Source organism: Pyrgilauda ruficollis, unplaced genomic scaffold (assembly GCF_017590135.1).
Source record: "Pyrgilauda ruficollis isolate IOZ18807 unplaced genomic scaffold, ASM1759013v1 scaffold30, whole genome shotgun sequence".
In the NCBI taxonomy this organism is placed as follows: Eukaryota; Metazoa; Chordata; class Aves; order Passeriformes; family Passeridae; genus Pyrgilauda; species Pyrgilauda ruficollis.
Genome location: NW_024524378.1, coordinates 5,457,733 through 5,479,888, shown reverse-complemented (window position 1 = coordinate 5,479,888; position 22,156 = coordinate 5,457,733). Strand labels below are relative to the sequence as shown.

General features: G+C 35.1%; 1 protein-coding gene across 1 annotated transcript in view; it reads right to left on the bottom strand.

Annotated features, from left to right (window-relative positions):
* RB1CC1 (RB1 inducible coiled-coil 1) overlaps positions 1-22,156 on the bottom strand; it is a 64,838-nt gene that overhangs the window by 29,979 nt on the left and 12,703 nt on the right. The window contains exons 3-8 of the mRNA XM_041473645.1: positions 20,139-20,266; positions 17,611-17,737; positions 17,185-17,355; positions 6,751-6,953; positions 5,209-5,644; positions 1,648-1,818 (exon numbers count right to left, since the gene is read on the bottom strand). Of these exons, the coding sequence (XP_041329579.1) occupies positions 1,648-1,818; positions 5,209-5,644; positions 6,751-6,953; positions 17,185-17,355; positions 17,611-17,737; positions 20,139-20,209 (1,179 nt within the window). The 5' untranslated portion in view covers positions 20,210-20,266. The remainder of the gene's footprint in view (positions 1-1,647; positions 1,819-5,208; positions 5,645-6,750; positions 6,954-17,184; positions 17,356-17,610; positions 17,738-20,138; positions 20,267-22,156) is intronic.

The following is a 22,156-nucleotide window of genomic DNA, read 5'->3' as shown; positions in this document are numbered from 1 at the left end:
CTTTCTTTCAGTCCCATAATCCAGTCCAAATTAATTTTATTCCGTATTTCCCTACAAAATAGCTTACGACACAACCCTAATAGAACTTCACACAACCAACACCCACCAGTGAAAGACCACAAAACTTAATCAGCAGAAACATAGCTACGAGGATGGAGGGGATCAACCATCATTCTAACATCTGCTAAGAACCTTCTTCCCAACTTCTGGCATTTGAAAGATTAAACACCAACTTAGAGCATGTTCAGTACTACTGTGGGCTAAAGAATTTATATTTCTTGCATAAAGAAATTCCCACATGAAACCAATTATTCTCAAGAGCCAATATCAAGAGCCACACATCTTATTTGCATGCAAAGTGTACACTTACATCATAAGTAAAGGAATAGACAGTTTATAAAAGGAAATGGCAAGGATGAAGGTTTGAAAGCTGAAGTCTCTGCCAAGTCTTAAAAAAGCATAAATTCTAAATTTACAGTAGCATTTAAACAAGGTGACAAAATCTCTTTCCAGCTGACTGTAACGCTTCTTACTCTAAAGTGAGATTCATAAACTTGAGGTAGGCTCTTCATCCAAGTGAAGAAGGAAAAAACAGCTAAAAGCACCACTCACAATACAGGGCAACTAAGCACAGGGATGGGAAAATTAGCTTAGCCATCATGCTAAATTCACTTAAGTTTAGCACTGGCCTACAATATAAAGACCACGAGACTGAGATTTAACATTTGCTTCTAAACTTACTCATTGAATTTATTTGGAGACAGGCTCCACTTTTATATAATGATGCCAGAAGTAATTGTTGTATCCACCTTCACATACCAGACCAAAGAGGCAACAGGGAACATGGTCCTACCCAACTTTCAGCCCAGCACTGCCCTCCTCAAAAGGGGCCTCCAACCTCCCTCTAAATAGGGAGGCAAGATTGTTCATTTATCCCTACTAATACTGTATCAGTGTGTAAGCAGGAGAAAGAAACTCACGCCTTTTTTCAGAGTTGCAACTCCAAGGTCACGGTGAAAGCCTGAACACGGTCATGTATTGCCAAACAGACTTTGATTTACTTTCAGTAGCAAACAAGATATTAAAGGACAATCCTAATTACCAAGTTAACTGAAGCTCTTTAAAGAAACTGTATTTAATAAAGTAACTTTCATACGATAGTGAACTGTTTGTTAAAAATAGGAGCTACATATTTTATATTTAAAGTAGTCTTTAACTAAATTTCTTATCACATAAAACGACACTGTCCAGTGAAGGCATAGTACTTTTTCTCCTTACTACAATACTGATGATCAACCCTTAACCTATTCCCTGATCCTGTATCACTGAGTGATAAATCACAAAGGATTCAATATCTCTCTTCAAAATTAAAACTGATCTATTTAACTCTTATTACGTATCTCTAATTAAAGTTCTGATTTTTCAGCTGTAGCTTTAAACCACATGAAAACATGACAACAAGATGTAAAAACTACTAATATTTAAATGTCAAATTATTATGAAATAGCACCTTATTGACTAACTCCAGTGTGATATGTTGAAAACTATCTTGCATAAAGACATGCAATTGATTCATAGTAACTTTAATAGCATACACATATCAAAAGCCTACCATCTTTCCATGTTGCACACACAACTGTGTATTACCTGAGCAAGTTCTTTCTGTTCATTCACCAGTCTGCTACAGCTTGCTATCATCTGGTCCAATGCATAGAGTCTATCCTCAAGACCTTTAATAGCCTTCATGTTCTGATTATCTAGTTTGGCGATAGTTTGGCGACATTCTGCCAGAAAGGGTTGGATGATCCTTGGATCAAGCTAAAAAAAAAGAAATTCATTAGTATTTGACACACTGAAAGGTGATTTAAGTTAGTTAAATGAAGTTTTTTAACCTCATATATTTTCCTTTTTTTTAATCTAATGTATGACTACATCTATCATCTGTTTCAGAATTCAGAGTAAATGAGTCTGTGCATTCTATATCACAGCATGAATTTTTCTGAAGTATTGCAACCAGACCATCAGAGCAATCTGGATCCTTATAAAGGGAAGGGACACTGGTCGATTGGACATGGCGAGCTGCAGGAGGAAGAGGTGCTTAGCTGTAGCTAATGGACAGTCTGACCTGCGACAAAGCCCTTACAGCTACAATAAAAACCAATCATAAATGTGGCTCAATGGAAAGTGCAGAAGGGAGGATAGTCACAAAAAGATGCAAGAACTGCAAATCTTTCCCCACTAGATGAGTGTTTTAATTGACTACTTAAAAAAGCAGATAATTTCTAAACAACTGGAAAAGACCCCATGGAAAAACAGCATATTTGTCATACTTTTAGCTAGAGGGTTTTTTTCCTAACAGAAACACATTTTTGAAGTTGTTTCATAATATCCGAGAAAAAAAGAAGTATTTCCAGCCAAGCAAGAACTTCATGGGAAAGTACCAAAACCTAGTAAAAGCACAGAACTCCTAAGAATAAACAATAAATTATTAATGTGACAAAATACATCCAAACTCTCTGAAAACAAAAGTTAACTTTTCATATGTGATGTCCTTTGAATCTTTCTCTTTTCTCAAGTCACTTGTCCATTTTCAAGAAACAGTAACAGAAGTATTTAACCAGATTGATTTTACAGGATCATCTCCACTGCCATCCTATTCAGGATTACTCCCTAAGAGATCCTGAATTAGTCCACTGCAGCATCCACAAGAGTTTCTTAAAAAATAAAATACTAAAGAACAATATAGTAGTTTTTTTTCTTTTTACGTTCTTAAACTAATGGTGCTTTATATTTTTTTACAAAGAATGGCTATTCCTCTCATTCTTTTCTTACCTATTTCCACCATCCACTCTTTTCATCCCATCTTTATCCTAACTGCCTCTGTAGAATCCATCTCCACTTTCAGTGGTAAATACTACTGCTCTTGTCATCACTTAAAAGTATCTTCCATTTCTAGCCTCTTACTTAAGTGGCTACAACAGCCCTTGACAAAAACATCTGATTAGCTCCTACTTACCCAGTGCTTTTACTGCAGCCAAAGTTTCTGTAATTAGAAGTGCCATTTTGTAAAAACATCTAGAGGCTAGAACCATCAGAAACTTAGCAGCACTCTGTGCAACACACCAATTATCTCAAGACTACCAGTACCAAATGTCTAAACCCCTTACTCTTGTGCTTTAAGCTTTTGGGAAAATCTTACCTGAATTCAGTTTTTGAAATAAGAATTTCAATCACAAACCTTTTGTATGGTTCATATTTCCAAGAAGGAAAGGCATGGGAACAATGCAGGCAAAACAATTTAAAAAGTTAGCACCATTTTATTCTATTATTCTGTACTTTTATATTAAAGGGTCACCTCAAATGAATATTAGAAGAAAAATTATGTGGCAAAATATTTATTTAGGATTTTCTTTTCCTTTTCAGCTGCAGGCTACTTCTGTTTTCAACTAATTTTCAATCCATGGTAAGCAAAGATTCAATGCTTTGTCTGTATTGCTATCAAAACAGAGTAAATAAATGTTTTCCTAAGGAGAATCAGGAACACATTACTTCAAAACTCTGGGGGTTTTTTGTGAACCAAAATGGATCAGGAGTGATCAATCACAACTTCTCTGGTGGTGGCCAAAATACTCAGACTGAAGCACCCTCCCTACCTGCCAATTCTGCTTATGCCACAAATACAAAAAGGAACTGCATTTTTTGCAAATTCAAGCACAATTTTTTCCCATAAAAACTGACTGCAGTTACAAAACAATTACAATAATCAAAATAAAGGATTTCTGCCTAATCTTAGATAAGGCAAGGATAGAAAAGACAAGAACAAGACAGCGCCTCTAAAACATGTGATATATGTCAGCTAAGACTACATGCTGATCAAAAAAGGTAGAGTATATACTCAGCAAAAGTATTCTTAGCATTTTTGTGTCTTTTGGAACATTGTAATTTATTTAGAAACAGTTGTTTAATATCCATATCTTCAAATACTGATTTTTAGAATTTTTAGAACACATCTGTGTTCTGTTAATATTACATAGAAATTGAATTTATCATCTCTCAACCCATGTAGTGGATTCTGTTACTCTTGTTTTACAACAGTAGAAAGTATCTTATAGCATTACTGAAAAAACAGGATGGAGGACTGGCTCAGACTTCAGCAGATAGGAAGTCTTTAGCACACAAAATCAATTCTTGTTTTTGCTAAAGAAAACAACAAACTTGTAATGTCCAATCTTTTCCTTAGCCTTTTCTGCACTACTAAAATCTTAGATATCCCTTAAAATTAAGCCAAATTCTCCAATTAATTTTAAGACAGAATCAAAATATCAATGTACAGAACCAACCATACCATGATGTTCCCTACAACAGATGGGTTTTAGAAATCACTGATTCAGTCTTCCAGTCCTCCTTTACAGGGGAAATAAAGTGTCAAAGACAACAGAAATTGTTTTCTTTGCTCAATGTATGTTGTGTTGTAATAGTAGAATTATATCTGTGCAAACAAGGCTAGGCAATGTAAGAAATATCACCTACAGTGAAAGCAAAGAGAGAAGGAAAATTATAGGCAAAAGAATTTTAAAAGGTTATAATGCTCACTGATTAAAATATTAATTTTGAAAGTAAAGTGAGCACTATTGTATTCTTCCAGCAGCAGAAATACAAACTGACCGACTGGGCCCTTCTGAGCACCTCTGTATCAGCTAATAAAGAAGGCTGAGACATAGATTTATAAATCTATCCCAATTAACCATATAATTTTTTTCTATATTTTAATAAAGGCTTAACTATTTTGAGCTCAAAGAACATTGATTTTGGTCCAGAAAAATTTTTGTTTTTATTGTAAATGTAGTTTCCATGAAAAAGGCAAAGAAATCATAGTAGTGTAACTTTGCTTATACACTACAAGAAGCTTTTGGCTTTCCAAAAGAAATGGCTATTTGAAAAAGCAAGATAACATACATTCATATAATCCATGTAAAATTATGTATCTTCCTAAAGATCAAATTCTTAACATTCAAACTCATAAAACACTTTCCCCACACTTATCCCTCCCCAGTCTCTGTTCTGGTTTTCATTCACAAAGTTATCCGAGAAACAAGGCACAAAAGAGTTGAGTCAGTCACTTCAAAAGCACCTGCATATGGGAAAAAAAAAAAAAGCTGCAGCCTTCAATGTAATGCAATTTGATTTAAAAAAAAATCATTAACTTACCCTGCTCATGGAATCAAAACATTTTCTGACCAGGGATTCAACATCATTAGGTCTATCTTGACCATTTATCCAGTCTAACAAAGACACATTGAAGGAAGGCTGATCATCATTTTTCAATTCTACCGACATTTCATTGTCCTGGACAGTAGCATTTTGACCAGATTCCTTATCATCTTTTACATTTTCAGGATCTGTGCCTTCCAAAGCTGAATGTTCAACTGACTTGCAAAATGATGCTAACATTGATTTACTGTTCACTTTAGATACATCAGGATAAAGCACCAATTCAGGAGATTTCCCATCCTCAGTTTCTTCACTTTCTGCTCCTCCATGTTCAGGTGAAGACTCCAGTCTTCCTAAACACTCTCTGTAACTATGTCTTGTTAGGCACTCCAGCAGTGGTATCTTGGCCATGATAGAAACAGCAGAACCCAAGCTTTTTTTCAAAAAGTGAAAAGAAAAAACCCATCAGTACCCAGAAGCCAACATGATACAAAATCTTAGATGAAAATCACCCACAATATGAACTGCTATTCACTTTAGAATTGAGGCAGATTTTGAAATTACTTTGCTACTACCCTTTAAAATTTCTGTGCTGAATACCAACATCATGGAAAGACAGCTAAAGAAGTCAAAGTTTTTGCCCTCTTCCAATGCTGAATATGGTATCTTCTACACCTCCAAGCTTATATTGAATGAAAAAAGTGATAAACAGAGACACCCACTTACTTCTTTGTTTAAATGCACAACTGGGACTTATGTTTCCTGTTTTCATGGATATCAACAATTCTTATCAGAGCTTTGAGTGTTCTCTGACTACTTCTGCAGAGTTTGAATAGATTCTATTTGGTAAAAGCTATGAAGCTAAACTTTTTTTTTTTTAAAGACAAAACATATTTATGGTTTATTTTTTTAAGGATCCAATATCCATTTATATTCTATTAAGCAAAGCACTCATAGAAATGCCATAATACTAAAGTGGCTACAAAGATGTAAAAGGTTTTCTTTGGAGTAACACCCAGAGTTTGCAGAACACAAGTACAGACTCATAAACATACACTAGATATATATATATATCTACATAAACGTCCCCCATCCCTTTCAAAGGTATATAAATTCATTCAAAGTTTGTGCTATGACTTCATACTTTCAACACGTATTTTAATTCTAAATATCAGTTCAAGTTATTAAAAAAACAATTAATTCAAAAGTGTAAATAGGTATTTAAAAATGTTAACATCTAAATTTGTTATCCAGCTTTTTGTAGTGCACATTTGGAATGACTCCAGCTCTTAAGCAGCTGTTCATTAACAAGCTTATCTTCCACATAATTCAATACAGGTTTCTTTCTGCTGACAAATACAAGGAAAAATGTCAGTTTAAAAAAGTCACTAGCACAGAACAAAAAGAATGTTCTCCATGACACACAATCAAAGACATGCTTGATTAATCAGAATAAGCACTAGACATAAAACACTGTAAAAACTAAGTTTAAAATCAAGTAAATATGGAGAGGGAGAATGAATTTAACAGCAAACCTACTGTGTAAGTTTCAATTTGATATCATCTATGGACTGCAAATAGCTTGAATACACATTTTCAAACTTGAAAAGCAGCTTTTGGTAAGAGTATGTACAATCTTCCAAGTTGGCCATGATGGCAGCCCAGCCTTGATGCTGAAGATGTTCATCATGTACAAGACCTTCACAAAAGGAGCAAAGCTTCTTGGCAACCTCATACATTTCCTGAAAAAAACAATCAACAAAATACTAATCAGGCTGTTGCTGTAACTTTCATGCCTTTATGTTAATATCAAAAATTTAGACAGTTAGAAAGTTGTACACCTTAAAACTTCATAAAAATAACCTTTTTTTAAGAAAAAGGAAATTAATTAGATGACAAAAAAGTATGTACTATTTACTGAGAAGAGAACTCTTCATAACAGAGAGGTGAAAACTGTAGTTCCAAAACCACCTTATAAAATTATTTAAATGCTGATAGTATAAAATATTCAGGGTACACACACAAATAACAACCCTCATACTAATAATATGATAGAAAAACTGGCAATCAAGGTCCAATAAGGAGTACATTTTTGATGAGCCAAGCAGAAGCTCAGAACAAGACAATAAAATGCACAATCAGTCAGCAAAAAGCACAGGTGGATCAGGTGCAAGAAGAGATGCATGAACAAAGAGCAGGGCAAATAATTTAAGTCTTTCATTGATTAATAAACCAGATGCAACATGACAAGCAGCAGTACAGTACACAAAACTCTGGAACATACCCTGAAACTTGGCATGAGCAAACCAGTGTGGAAATTAAGTTTTCTGTTAAAAGTACTGTATGACAGAGAGGCATTTTAATGCCATAATAGGGTGAGAATTTACTGCCCCACTTGGCAAAATTAAAACAGAGGTCTACATATGGCAATTACCAGATCTTAATAATCATGTACTAACAGCAGTGCCCATTATAATCAATTCCAAAGTTTCAACTAGTAGGAAGAGAAACTATTTTAAGTTTAGTAATATAAGAAAAAGCCTGTTCCCCTCAAAGAGCCTATCAGAACATCAAAAAGTAACAAAAAGGCATACAATCAATCCTTCAGCTCAAAACATTACCAGCTACAGACTCCTTGGAAAATACTTTCCTGTGCACACCTGTACTTCAGGTTTTAGTATCTATCTAACCTATAAGAAAAAGGTCTTTCCACTTTTTGCAGATTGAGCATGCTGTTAAACCAGGACTGAAACACAACTCCCCTGTGCCATCATACATGTGAGAAAATCATGCATGGAAAAACAAGTTATACAAAATACAGTGAGAAAGCAGCGTTAAAAACCTAACAGATCCGTGTATTTCAGAATGCATTTGCTGCTGAACACATGGTTAGCAGCATATATGCACACTCAAAAAAATTTAGGGACCAACAACACTTAAATTCTGAAATAAACCACAAAACTGCAAGGCATTTTTAACAAACATTTCACAATTCATACTGAAAGTTATGATCATCCTCCCTGTTTCAGAAGTCCAAGTCTTGTTTCAAGCAGCATGACAAAATTCTACTGTCCTTCAATATTCACTGATAGCTAAGCTATCAGCAGATAAACGATGAATATTCTATACAGTTATATCAGCAACTGCAACAAAATCCTAGGTTGTTAATACAAATTCCTATCACTTTGTAGTAAAGGTGGTATTTCTTTTTTTGTTTTCTGAACTTTGGCAGCCTCCTGTGCATGCGAGAATGATGACTTCCAGTTTGAAGAGAATGGTTATTTTAATTGCTCCAGGAACTCTTGCTTCCTAAGTCAAAAATCAACCAATAACACAAATGGAATGGTATCCAGACATTGCTGAAATCTGCAAGTCATTTTCTTCAGACTATCCCCAGTTTGGCTGTACAATTTAAATGTACATAAACCGACTAATGCAATATTGACTTGAACATTTGAACTTTTTTTACTGTCTTAAATTGACTTTGTATACAAGTTATTCAAAGGCAAATTGCACCGCATATAAAAAAAAAGCAGAATTACTGCTTCCTCAGTTATCATATTAAGAACCAAAAGAACAGGCTGTTTTACCCTAAGATATACAAAAAAAGTATACCAAGAATATGAAACTGAAAAGGTAACGGAATGTCTCTGCTGCATTCTAACAAACATCCTGGAAATGTACACAAACAATTTACTTTCAGCTCACAAAAATTATTCTCTCTCAAAGTCAACCTTCCACCAAATGAGGAGCCATACCACTCCAAACCACTACAAGCCATAATTCCAGAAGTAAGAGAATATACAAAAACACACATTTGTTTCAAACAGTTTAAAACAACATAAGCCACCTACAAAATCAAATCTAATCATAGTATTTTTATGCAGCTTCTCCAGATGATTATCAACCAGACACAGTCAAGACCGGACCCAGCTGTTTCGTTAAATGCCCTGAGTAGAGGTTTTTGCCAGTTCTATTTTCCTTTGGACAAGCTCACTTAGCACAGTACAGCTCATGTGTTTAACACGTTAAAGTATGCACTAGGCTTCATATAACCCAACTTTCCACCCTGAGACATATCTTAGCACAGTACAGCTCATGTGTTTAACACGTTAAAGTATGCACTAGGCTTAACCCAACTTTCCACCCTGAGACATACTCTTAACTAGTGGGCAATGTTTGCTTTTTCAGCTAGATCCATTTATTGTGTTCACAACAGAAGTCAAAAGTTACAAGCTAGAACTGCCCTATGAAGCTTTATTATATGTCATTTTTGACACTCATTTCAGAACCTAAGTGTTGCTAATTTAAGATGTTCATTTTAACAAGCTTGTTTTCCCAGAAGGAAAACAGAAATTACAAGTAGAAATAAAAACATCCTCCCAATTGAGATCACTTCTTACACAACTGAAAACCAGTGCTGACACTCTCTATCTAAGAGTCTAACCTGTGGCAATTTACTCAAATTTAACTATAACAGGAGCTCCTATCCCAGCAGTCTGGCTCCTAGAAAAGCAAGGGTGAACAGTATTTCCCAGAGTAGCAAATTATTATTTGTTAATTTTTCAGAAACTTTGTAACAGAAGGACATTCTACTAAGTGTCAGAATCTCTTATATAAACAGATACACGCTCAAAGGAACTATTATATAAAAATACCCCCAGGTCATCTCAGTATGCAACCAGGTATTCATTGTCAGACGAGCTGCAGCTTCTTAATGTATACACAGGAGATGCAGACATTAAAATAAAAATCCCCTTATGAAAGCCATCATTAATATTGCTCATAAGTAATCTCAGTCATAAGCATTGAAACATACTATGTCTCTCAGAGGCAAAATATTTTTTTTCCTGAGCTAACTCTGAGACCAAAATTCATTAGCTAAGTCTCTTTCAAGTAACTTATCCATATGCTAATAGACTACAAATCAGATTGTACAAATGAATAGACATGTTTCAGGGCACATATGCAAGGTATTACAACAGCATCCTATATTAACATCCTCTCAAAGTTATTTTCACATGTGCCAAAGAAATTCTGTCTAGGTGGTAGGAGGCAAACAGTAGAATTATGTCAGCATGGCATGCAACTAGAGTCCACAGACACACAGCAGTGCTTTTGATGCTGGTTTCTTCAGCCATATCATAAAATAAGCTCATTACATTAAATAGTAAAAAATATTACTCTGAATACAGGAGGTTTCAAACAGACGGTTCTAATGAAGGTCAAACTACACGGAGGAACTATTTGTGCACATGCCAAAACTGTTTCAGACTTCTACGATACTAAGCAGATACTAGTGCATACAAGAAGAACACTACATTAAACCAATATTTCATTTGTATTGTTTTAGTCATCCTGCTTTCAAAATGTGAAAGCACACAGCAAAAAAACACAACAGAGAATTTGTTTTGCATCATTTGGAGTATGTATGTAACTTAACTTTAACTATTTTCTTTAAAGTTATTTAATTAAAAGCTACACAAATGTATCTTTCTTATCTTGCCATCACTTCTGAAATAAACCTTCAGGCGATGTGGCTTGTTCTTCCTACATGCTGTCTACTTCCATAGACAACATTTTTGTGAGAGATCTCAAGCTACTTTAGAAGGAACTACATCAATTTGTTTTATATAACTGTATGGCTCTATACAAGAAAGAATTAAGCAGCTCTCTGCTAAATGAAGTCTAAAACCTGAATTATATCAAGCACAGAAGTAAAGGCCTGCAATCCAACATATGTTTTAATGTTTCTCAGTAAGGTTGCCAGCTCCAGCACAGAAAAGGAAGCCTGCCTAACAACAGGCTTGCTTTTGTCATTGACTATTCACAGACACACTCAAGTCTTACTGGCAGACACCCAATGGTTCACAGAGCACAAAAGTTAACTTCAGTTGCCTTGTAGGGCTACATTCATCCTACAGAGGTACAGCAGCATACCTAGAACACCAACTGCCTCACTGCACCACTGGAATGAGGGCCTAAAAGAGCAGCACTGCCAGAACATGAGTACCAAGACCCTGACTAATCCCCACGTGCTGTTACGTTGAATAGTAAATAATGACATCTTCACCATCCAATTTTTCAAGAAATCCACAGGGCCACCAGAATGCATTTAATCTTTGGCTGGGTGTTGTAACAGAGTGTGTAGCTGAATTATTTCCCTTGAGAATCGCAACTTAAATTTAGGTAATTCTTCTGATGAAGAATCTTCTTATAATGAATTGTTTTCTAGGTTTCAATCAAAAATCAGTAGAAGCAATAAAGTATGTTTTATTTAAAGCAGAAATTAACTGGTGAAGTATTTAGGATTCATTTCAAGACTGTCTCTGCATCCTACTGCCATAATTCTGCTCATCTGAATGAGCAAAATCTGACAAAGGCCTGTTTGGCCTAAGTGGTCTTTGGACTTACCTCTAAAGAACAAAAGTTCTCAGGAAATGCAGGGTTCTTTCCATTCTCTAAAACCCTGTGGTAGAAGGAAATAAATCAAAGTTCTCTATTGCCATGTGTCTGAAACCCTGTAAAAGGGACTCCTTACAGGTTTCAATCACCATAAAAATCAACTTCAGACCAATCAAAATGATCCTTGAAAGTAAAATTCCACAAACTTACACACTACAACAGCAGATAAATGCTTCCACAAGGAACTGTTACCTTGTTTACCAAAATTAGTAACTAAGACCAATATCTCCAATACATACATATATATGTATACATTCATATAACATGAACCTACTAAATTAAGATACACTTCAACATTTAAGTTGCTAAAACCTGTAATTAGAGCAGCTAACTTCACTGTGAGGGAGACTGATATTTCATGGCAACTTCTGTCCTTTCAGTAGACAGCTATTTATTCCATTCTCCTTTAATACTGGTTATTTTTGGTGACTGTGTCCTTTGGACATTTGTCCACACAGTTCATGACTTATTTCCTACTCAGAAAGTACTTATTTCACCAGCATAGCACAATAGAAGTTATTTAAATCACAGATTATTTATTTTCTTCAGTAATGCTTTTACTAGTTCTCTCTGATATTATAAGCATGTTTGGAGAAGTCTAGTGACAGAACTTCCCATCAAAAAACAAACAGAAATGACATAACCACATCAGAGAGTCAAACCATGGTATAAGGTAAGTGTTGGCTTCCACTAGCTTGATTCCAAGTCACACAACTTTTTTCCTTCTGATCAACTTTTTAAAAGCTTGATCTAAAGTTTTGGTTACAAAGGGGAAAAAAAAATGCTAGAGTAGCATTTAGAAAGATCTACCTTGGAGTAAATCTTTCATTATACCTTGGGATAAACTAAAACCCAGTTTACCTCATGCTGCTCAATTACTTTAAAAGATTGAGACTGATCTGAGTTACAGAGAAATCTGGACTTCTCAGGAGGAGCCAGAAGTGTGTCTGACTGTTAGATGAATAATTTAGCCAAAATAAATTTGGCCACACAATTATTTCAAACACTACAGATCTTGAAGAACATTATTATTTTCAAATAATTCTTTCCAGAGAGTCTCAGAGCAACTTTTTAGTACAAAAGAACATGTCTCTAAATAGTAGATCCACAGTTTTCAGGAAGTATGACTATACTTCTTGGCTTAAATATCTGAAGTGTTTGAAACTAAACCGAGAATGATCTATGACTATGTACTATGACTACAGTCATGGTTTTACGCAACCAAATAAAATGACCACACAGTTTCTCATCCTCATTTCCATTTCTCAAAGAAGAACTGACAGGAATTGACAGTTTGATCATGATAGCAGCAGCATCCCATGAAGTGTGAAACATACCCACTCCCAAAAAGTTCAATATCCTTCCCAGACAAATGACATGGGAACTTCAGCTAGATCAACTAAAAAAAAAAAATAAATCCTTTCCTAAAGGCTAAGCTATTAGAAATTATTTTAAGTAGTGGCATTAAAAGACCATAAGATTGACACAACACAGCCTATTGCACAACATACTGTGTAGAGGACAGCTTGTTTTCTCAGCTGGTGTGCACGTAACTTTTTGTAAACACTGTGTGCACCTCATTGTCCACATACTGCAGCTCACTGCAAGAACTGCTCAACTGCAAGAAAGATTGAAGACCAGGCTAGTGCAAAAAAGACAGCCTGGAACCCTTCAGGCAGAGACATCTCAAATGTAAGCTTTTAGCCCAGGAGAAACCAGAATGCCAAGACATAAAATGAAAACAGGCTTACAGAGTTGACTTAACTGAGCTTTTTAAAAAAAACATATGAACAAAGACATCATATTGCAAATGACAAAACCTGTGGCAAGAATTTCAGTTTAAATGGTAAAGGAATGAGTTAAGGAAACAGATGTAGCTTCTTTAAAGCTACCTAATCTTTATGCTGTGAATTCTACATAATGAGATCATGGGAGGTGAACAGGAACTTAAGAAAATCCACAATAGATGCTAGAATCATGAAAACAGAAAGAAACAGAAAATGGATGTATGACAAACACAATACCACGGAAAACCAAATACAAGATACATTCTGCACAGGAATAATTTTTGGTTAGGAGTTATGAAATCTAAAAAAAGGTTTTAACTTTTTAAATGTAACTTATTTTACTTTTTATGTAACTCAAAGAAATTAGTGTTAATTGGGGGGGGGGTGGGGGAATGGCTGCTTTTACATACACTTGTATCCTACAAATATATATGCAACAGGCCGTAAGAATGCCAGGACCTCCATTATGAACTAAAATATGACTTCCATACCTGAGTAGTAACAACAGATTATTAAACAAAAAAAAAGGCAGAATGCAAAAGCATAATTTAATTCAATAACAGACATAGAAAAAATGATGGAGAGGCCATAATGCATGGATTCATAAATACTTGCTAAAGGAGACTCTAGAACTACTTTTACTCAGAGGAAAAAAAATTAGAGGCCATATATTACTGTAAGTTTGCAACTTCCTATCAAGTCTGATTTTAAAGATCATATCCTATAGTCTCTGGGCAGAGCAGATACCAGATTAAATAGAAACAAGTAGCTATCAAATATTCTTCCCTTCTTTTAATAATTACACATCACTGCTTGTTCTTGTTGACAAGAACTTGGTAGGACTTTTTCATGAGCAATAATTTAGAATGCAATCTTTATTTTCCTACTATATACTACATTATCATATAATAGCACTCGTATTAGTAGTAAATATTAATTAATCAAATTTAATTAATTAAAATGCTCTAAATAATTACAACAGGCAAAAACCTCTCCATCATCAAGTACTGCCATTCTGCTTTTCTGGTAAAGCAGGTTACCACTTCTCTAGAATTAATAAAAAGACAAAGCTTGGATTATTTTGCAGGAACTCTCCCATACAGTACTCTCAGTGTGGCTTTAGGTGCATCAATCACACAACCACAGAGGTTCAGAGCCTTCCCAGCTCTCCCCAGATCTTAATCAATTTTGAGAAGGATTAATATCCCATGTTCTTTCTTCCTCCCAGGCAAGAGGCTTATGGTGAACCTTGGAGAAGGTTAATGCTCTAACCACGTTCCCAGTCCTCCCTCAGTTTCTTCTGAATTACTGCTCAATATTCTTCAACCAGGCATCACGAAAAACTACTTTAGTACAATACTGCAATATTTCTTTATGCCGTTTTCACACCTTGGTACATCTAAAAATCACAACAGACTATTTACTAATCCTCTATTACATATGACAGATTTGTCAGTCCCGATATCCCAGAGAAGTACTCAATTCATTTTCACAGCCTAACACAGAGCCTGTGGCTTTAGAACATTTAAAATCTTGGATAAAATTAAATGTGGATATAAAGGTGAATCAGATTTAAGACTATTATTACCTATTTAATCTTTAAATAATTTTCCAAGTTTTTCATGAGAAAACAAATACCATCACTATAATCATTTTATAAGCAGGGAAGAACTGTCAGAAGTGGGGAACAAATAATAATCTTCCTGAAAATAAGTCTGCAAGCTAAAAATAACACCTGCATTCTACTTGGATCCATGTTTAAAGACAATTCCTGCCCCTGCTTCCCCCAGTCCTCCAATACTAGTAATAGGTGACACTAAGTATGGAAAGATTATTTTCTCCTTGCAAATCAACTCATGATCACTCTCTCTGTATAAAGTTTCCAGTCTGTAGCTAAATTTAATAGTATTATAGGCCTGCTACCATAATGTGGAAATAACTATAAATACGTGATTTAAATCTTTAGAAATATCTAAATAACATATTTAATGGCATCAACACTGAAATAAACTTGCATGCACTGCGTATTAATACAATCTTCAGAACCAAAGGGGGAAGATTAGGCACTACCAACAATTCTTTTTAAGTCTAAACAAGAGTATTTTTTATAAAACCTTGGATTAAAAAAGCTTACTCCAGAGGGACTAAATATGTTTCATTGTTGTACAGCAATTTTACCAAACTGAAAGCCAAATTAAGAATCTAAGAGTAGACAACAAGGCACAGAGAAACATGAGACTGAGTATCACCACCTTTCACTTCCATTACCCTCAACAAAACACAAAGACTGCAGCAATTACTACAGCCTCCTCTTCACATCAAATCAGTGTTAAGTGTTTAGAAGCTATCAGTCTTGCTCACTTTTATAACTTCCTTTTAATACTTCATAAAGAATGGTTTTAAAGCACTTTCAGTTTCAGCTGGTAAAACCAGAACCCTCACTCTTCACAGAGCACAACAGAAAACCTCCTACTCCTTAGCTAAACTCACACTTGATATCTACTCTTGCCTATGACAGTCATATGACTCACAGACACCTAATAACTCAAGGTCCTATTTAAAAAGTCAGCTCTAACTGTCAACAGGTGGGGGAGAGAGAAAGAGTCTACTGGACTCAATCCTTGCCTCAAATCAGACAATATGTCAAGGTCACATTCTTTCACATTATTCAGGAGAACCTTCCACCTCCTGACAGTGCAGAATGCCAAGGGGGAAACCAAAATCCCTTTTCTATATACAACAGTTAACACTTTTCTCTAAATTCTGCTGTATAGTACTAAACCCCAGCCACTTCAAGTGCTACATATTCTTCTCAACTGCATTAAAGTCGTCACTGAAACTAAGAAATTTTATTACCAAGACAAAAAACATATTCATTTTGTGTGAAGTGCTCCACATAACTATTCTCCTGCTGCCAACCACTGGAATAATCTTTAGAGACATGAAAAATACTTAAACTATTTAAATGTAAAATTTCTAAAGAAAATGAGATCAGTTTTTAATACAGAAACATAATCTGTAACAATAAAACATAACAGTCCAGGTACTGAAGGCATTGTGTCAGTGTCTTGAGCATGCAGCTGGTTTTCACTGCATGCACACTTGGTATCTTACTGACCATGTTGCAGCAAGCAACTTCCCTACCGAAACAACACAGAAATAATCAAATTGGACTTGTAACCACTTTGCAAGTAAATATATGCAATATGCAAGTAAGAGGCAGAACTCAATAATAAGCAACCTGAATTTTGGGGAAAAGCTTAGTTTTATTAATTCCTCACCAGCTGTTTAGACATAAAACAAGCATAAAACAGAAGCTTGGCAAGATGCTTTTAAAAATTAGTGTTAATTTTCTGCTTGAGTTAACATCGCTTCCAAAGTTACTTTTCTCATTTCAGGCTGAGGCAGACTGAGGACACTGAAAATAAGGGTGCGCATTAAGGCATGGTCCAAACCAACCTGATCGCTTTTGTTTTGTAAATACTGCAAACATAAACATCCAAAAGGTGCCTTACACTAGTTTTGAAAGAAGCTCTGAACATGCTAAAGAAGCAAGCCCATTTCTCAAAACTTACCTTGAAACTCTGAGACAAAGGCTCTGAAGAGTACATCATCACTAATACAGCATTTTTACTGCCTTTTGAAGAAACTATTTCATACATCAAGCTTTCCCTCTGACATATTTTCCTTTGGTCTGCAAATCCAGTAACAATCTACTTACCACAGCAAGCTGTGTTCGTGATGCTACTGTATGAAACACTGCAGGCATCATAAGAGATTCTTCTACTTTCAATTCCATCTCATTCTCTGCTGAAAACGTGGTTTTGGGGATAGCTGGTGGACGTTCACACAAGATCATTTCTTTGTTGAATAAAAAAATTGGGTTGGTGTCCTACACTCAAAAAGGAAACAAAACCAAGCATTGAGTAAAGGCAACTTCCTGTTGAATTACCAATTATTTCCTCATGTGGGTAACATGTCTTGAGAACAAGTTAAAATCTACACTTAGAAGCTGAATACATAAACACCTGCTTCTCAAATGAAAGAAATACAGCAAACTATGGAAACAATTACAAATCCCTTACTAATTAATCTTTTTCTTCCCCTATAAATGAAAGTTTAGACCAAGAATGCAGCATGCACTTACTGTTCCAGCACTGTAACTACACACTCTTCTGTCTGGTGCCATACACTCTCCTCCATTGACAACCAGTACTTGGTGTTGAATGGCAATCTTATACTTTGTTTGAATTGCATGTTTCAGATCAGCCACACTGAAAACAAATGGGAAGAGAAGTTGATGTTATCAGATTATTCAGGTCTCAAATTTTACATATTTCTGTAAGAGACACAGGTGACTTGTCTGTGTCTAAGCATATTTTATTCTGCACAATGACATATTTCTAAATTTTTCAAGCGCTGTGATGTGTTGCATTCTGGAAATGCAATTAATATGCTATCAGTTAAAAGAAAACGGTCTCTGCATTGCTGATAAGTCACCAGCAATATCTTTTCCAATATCTGTTAGCATGCTGAAATTTTGGATTGAGTCACACCAAGCATTTAGGATAGCAACTGTAAAAGTCATATTGTGTTCCTTGAATTTATACTTTATGACCAAACAGCTGACTTGCTAAGGCCATGGAAGTCAAGACTATCAACACTTCATTATTCACAACATAACCACAATTCCACTTAATAAACTCTGACTGATTTACTGTACATGAAGTACCATAAAGCACTTAACAATAACAGGAAATTCAACAATCAATACAACAAATTAATATAAACACCACAGATTTTAACACAGAAACATTATATCAACAGAACATTTCTGGTTTTAATTCACCAGCCTCACACTTTTAATTCTAGCTGATGACATTTTAACATTACTGCATATTTTAGACAGTTCTAGACTTTGTAATTAAGACACTTGTAAACAGCAAAGTAAACAAGAATTCACTGATCTGATACAGTTAATCACCCCAGCTAACATAACACACTGTGGCAACACCTGTAAAGGTATAAAAAAGCTTAAAAAAGAGCATGAATTGAATAGTATAAGCATAATATAATATAATATAATATAAGCAAGAATAGTTTTGACATTACTGGCAGGAAGCACAAAAGTGTTACTGTTACTTGAAAATGATCATAAAGATCTGTTATTTAAAACAACCATGATTCAGCATGACATCACAAATTCATTACAAAGGTCTCAGGAGTGCAAGCTTGTACTTGCTAGCCGTGTTACAGTAACTATTCACCTATCACCTCCCTGCGCTTTAGGAAGGTAACTTGGCCTGTCCGTGTACAAGGAGACAGGTGAAGAACCCAATAAAGTTGGTCTTACTAGAAAATGCAAGTCTATACATGCAGATATACAGAATAAGCAGTTACACTGCTCAACTGAAGAGTCTTCGATTTTGTGTGGTTCAGTTGCTGGACAGCTTTTTCAAAGAACATTCAACTGAGCAAAAAATGGGCCCAATAGCAAGTTATTAAGAGCATGGCACGTCAGCATAGATGCTGCACCTCAATCACCATTATTTAGAAACGTAATGTCTAAATGTATTGGACAACTTACAGGGGTGCGGGCACATCTGTAAATGATCCAGCAGAAACAGAACAGCTGAAACACTATTTCATGCTCATTAATAGCCTGTCAGTTGGCTTTAAAGAGCACACAAAAACAGTCTAGACAGTCTTTTCTCAGTCATGAAAATTACAAATATGAATTCAGGAGAAAGGAAACAACGAATTAGAAAAAAAAAAAACAGAAGAAATCTTTCTTACCCAATTACTTGCAACACATTCATCATTAACAAACTACATGAAGATAGCAGGTGAGCTTGGTTCTTGCTACCCCCAAGGTGTCTTGCACATAAGAGCAATGAAAAATGATGCAATACACACCTCTCTAAAAAGCATCTATACATTTACAAGATACTTTTAGCATGCAGTGAAAAAAAAAAATAGAAACAGTAAATTTGTTGGGACTTGACCGTGATCCTCTAATACTGATCATGCTTCAGGCAGTTGGGCATTCAGAAATTCATGGTTTACATATACAATCATGTAAAATAGTTTGGAGCCTTACAACATAGCACAAAATCAATTTTTACCCATCTAGCCATGAGACAAAAACCTTCATGCCAATTCTTTAGAATCCAAAAACATTCCAGAGCACACATTTTCTTCAGGATGAGTGTACTGACAAGAGAAAGAACAACCTGCAGAACGCCCTCTATGATGCCAGACAGTAAAAATAAGCCTTTTCTACAGAAATCCCAAATAAAAATACTATTCCAAAAAAGGGCACAAAAGATCAGAAGTAATTCTGACAATTCTGTATTTTTCAAAAACCATCAAACACAACACCACACTCAGTGAGTATCGGGTCAGCCTCTGCCACTATCCCAGAAAGTACGTAACTTCTCTACTCTTTCATGGAATCACACACACAATCACCTGCAAGGCAACGAACATGCTAATCATTAAAAAAACATGAAGGGAAAAAACACCAAAATTCACTCAAATACCAGAAAATCCAGAGGAAAATGGCAATGATAAAAAAAACCAAACCTAATCTTCATCTGTCAAATACTTAATATATAAAAGTATACACACTTTTTAATTTAAAACAAACAATACACAATTAATTTACTCTCTTACTTTTGTACAGCAAGTTCAGTATCAAATGTAAGGGTAGTTCCAGTGTTGACCAAAAATACATATAGCTTCATGATGATTTCTTTAGGTCTCTGAAGTTTGTAACTTCCACCGCTAAAATCATTTAGAAACTGAAACAAAAATGTCAAGTGTCAGTTTCACAGAAGTTATGAAAAAAAAGACACGTTTTCAAAAACACTTTTTCAGATATAGAGTGTGTGAATACATGCCACAGTTCTTTATTCATTACCAAAACCAGAGTTGTTGTTCCTCTAGCCAGAAACAGAGGCAAGGTAAGCCTCTGCACATACAGACAGTTAGCAGAACACATGAGAATACACACTGAGAAGAATAAAAGAAACTAAATTAGAAAAAAATAAAGAAAATATGACTTTCAATTGCAGAAGCCATCATCCCAGATCATTACCTGGCTTTTCTCTATTATGAAATACCTTCTTAAAGCCCCAGATAGTAATTTCCAGACATCTTTTTTAGATTTTACAAACAGCAGCACAATCTAATAACTCCTCTAATTTACAGCTGCTATCTGCTCACTGCTATTCCTACCCATACTTTTTCCCTCAGAAATTGAAAAATTGGCAAAAAAAAAAAAAAAAAAAAAAGGACAGAAAAAGAAAAAAGGCAAAATTCCTTTTTGCATTTCTCTACAATAAGTAATAGCTTTAAAAATTATTTTCTCCTATTATCAGCATTAGCTGAATCTGTAGCTTCTTTATTTGTTACTGATGGCAAACATGAAGTATTCAAGCAAGAAAGTCAAGACACATTTTCAGTCCTGTGCCCTACAAGAACCTGGATGAGTAACTCTATGCATGTGTTTCCAGTTTATGTGGCAGATGAAAAACTTTAACCTGCCTCACAGAACACTGAACTTTAATTTGAGATTCTATTACTGAAGTACTTCACACTTGTGAGCCTTTTTCTCTTTTCCTTAGGAGCTAGGAAGCTTATGAGTAATTTTTATCACACTACCAAGCTGCTGCAGAAATACAAGCACAACAGTTACTAATGGCCTGAGATTTTTGTGTGGAAGGAATTACAGAAAGTTAAGCTGTAAGTTTCAGCCACTAAGCAATATTTTTATATCATTATAAAAATGACTTTTTGGATTAAATTACTACACAAGTCGTCCCTTTTTCCTTGAAATATTAATAGGACACACATGCAGTGTCCACGCAACAAACCATATTACTCAAAAATTAGTCTGAACGTGCATTATCGCTTTGTCTACACACAGAAAAATTAACAAACCATGGAGAAAAATAACAAAAGTGCCATTAATATGAGGAGGGGGGAGAGTTTTTATCAGAATATTTATTCCAGAAAGTCATAAGAGTTCGCTTACAAGAGTGCAGCTATCCTCATGCTCTTCAAGTTTTAACTACAGGCCTAGTAAGAGACCTAGTTTAACTACAGACCTAGTTAAAACATGCATCCTTACAAAAAGGTTTCAGAAACAGAAGCACATCAAATAAAAAAGGACCAGTTAAATAATTTGATATGAAGAGAGTTTTGTTATCCTTGCACCTGAACTCTATTGTACTCAGTTGCACCAGCTTCATTTTGAATCAGAAAAAGAACATACTCTATAAACTAAGTTATTCGACACGTAAAAACTGCTGAACATCAAGAATAAGGTAAAAGTTCTTTACTTTATTAATAAATCCTTTGGACCATGTTTCAGAATTGATCAGCCTCATGCACACACTTTTCTTTTCCCAAAGGGTATTCACGACTGTGATCCAGGTAGAATTAGAAACAAGGATTAAATAATAGAATGTTCTAAGCACAGACCACATGACAAAAAAAAAAAAAAAAAAAAAAAAGGAAACGCTTTTCCATCTAAGCATAGTAAAAGGCTTGTATAGTAGCTAGTTTTCATATGAACATTACTACCCAAGCTAAAGCAATATTTAAGAGAGAACATGTCCAAGACACACACAAAGCAAAATTTTAATCAAGGATTTACCCATCCACACCATAACATTAAACCTAACTAA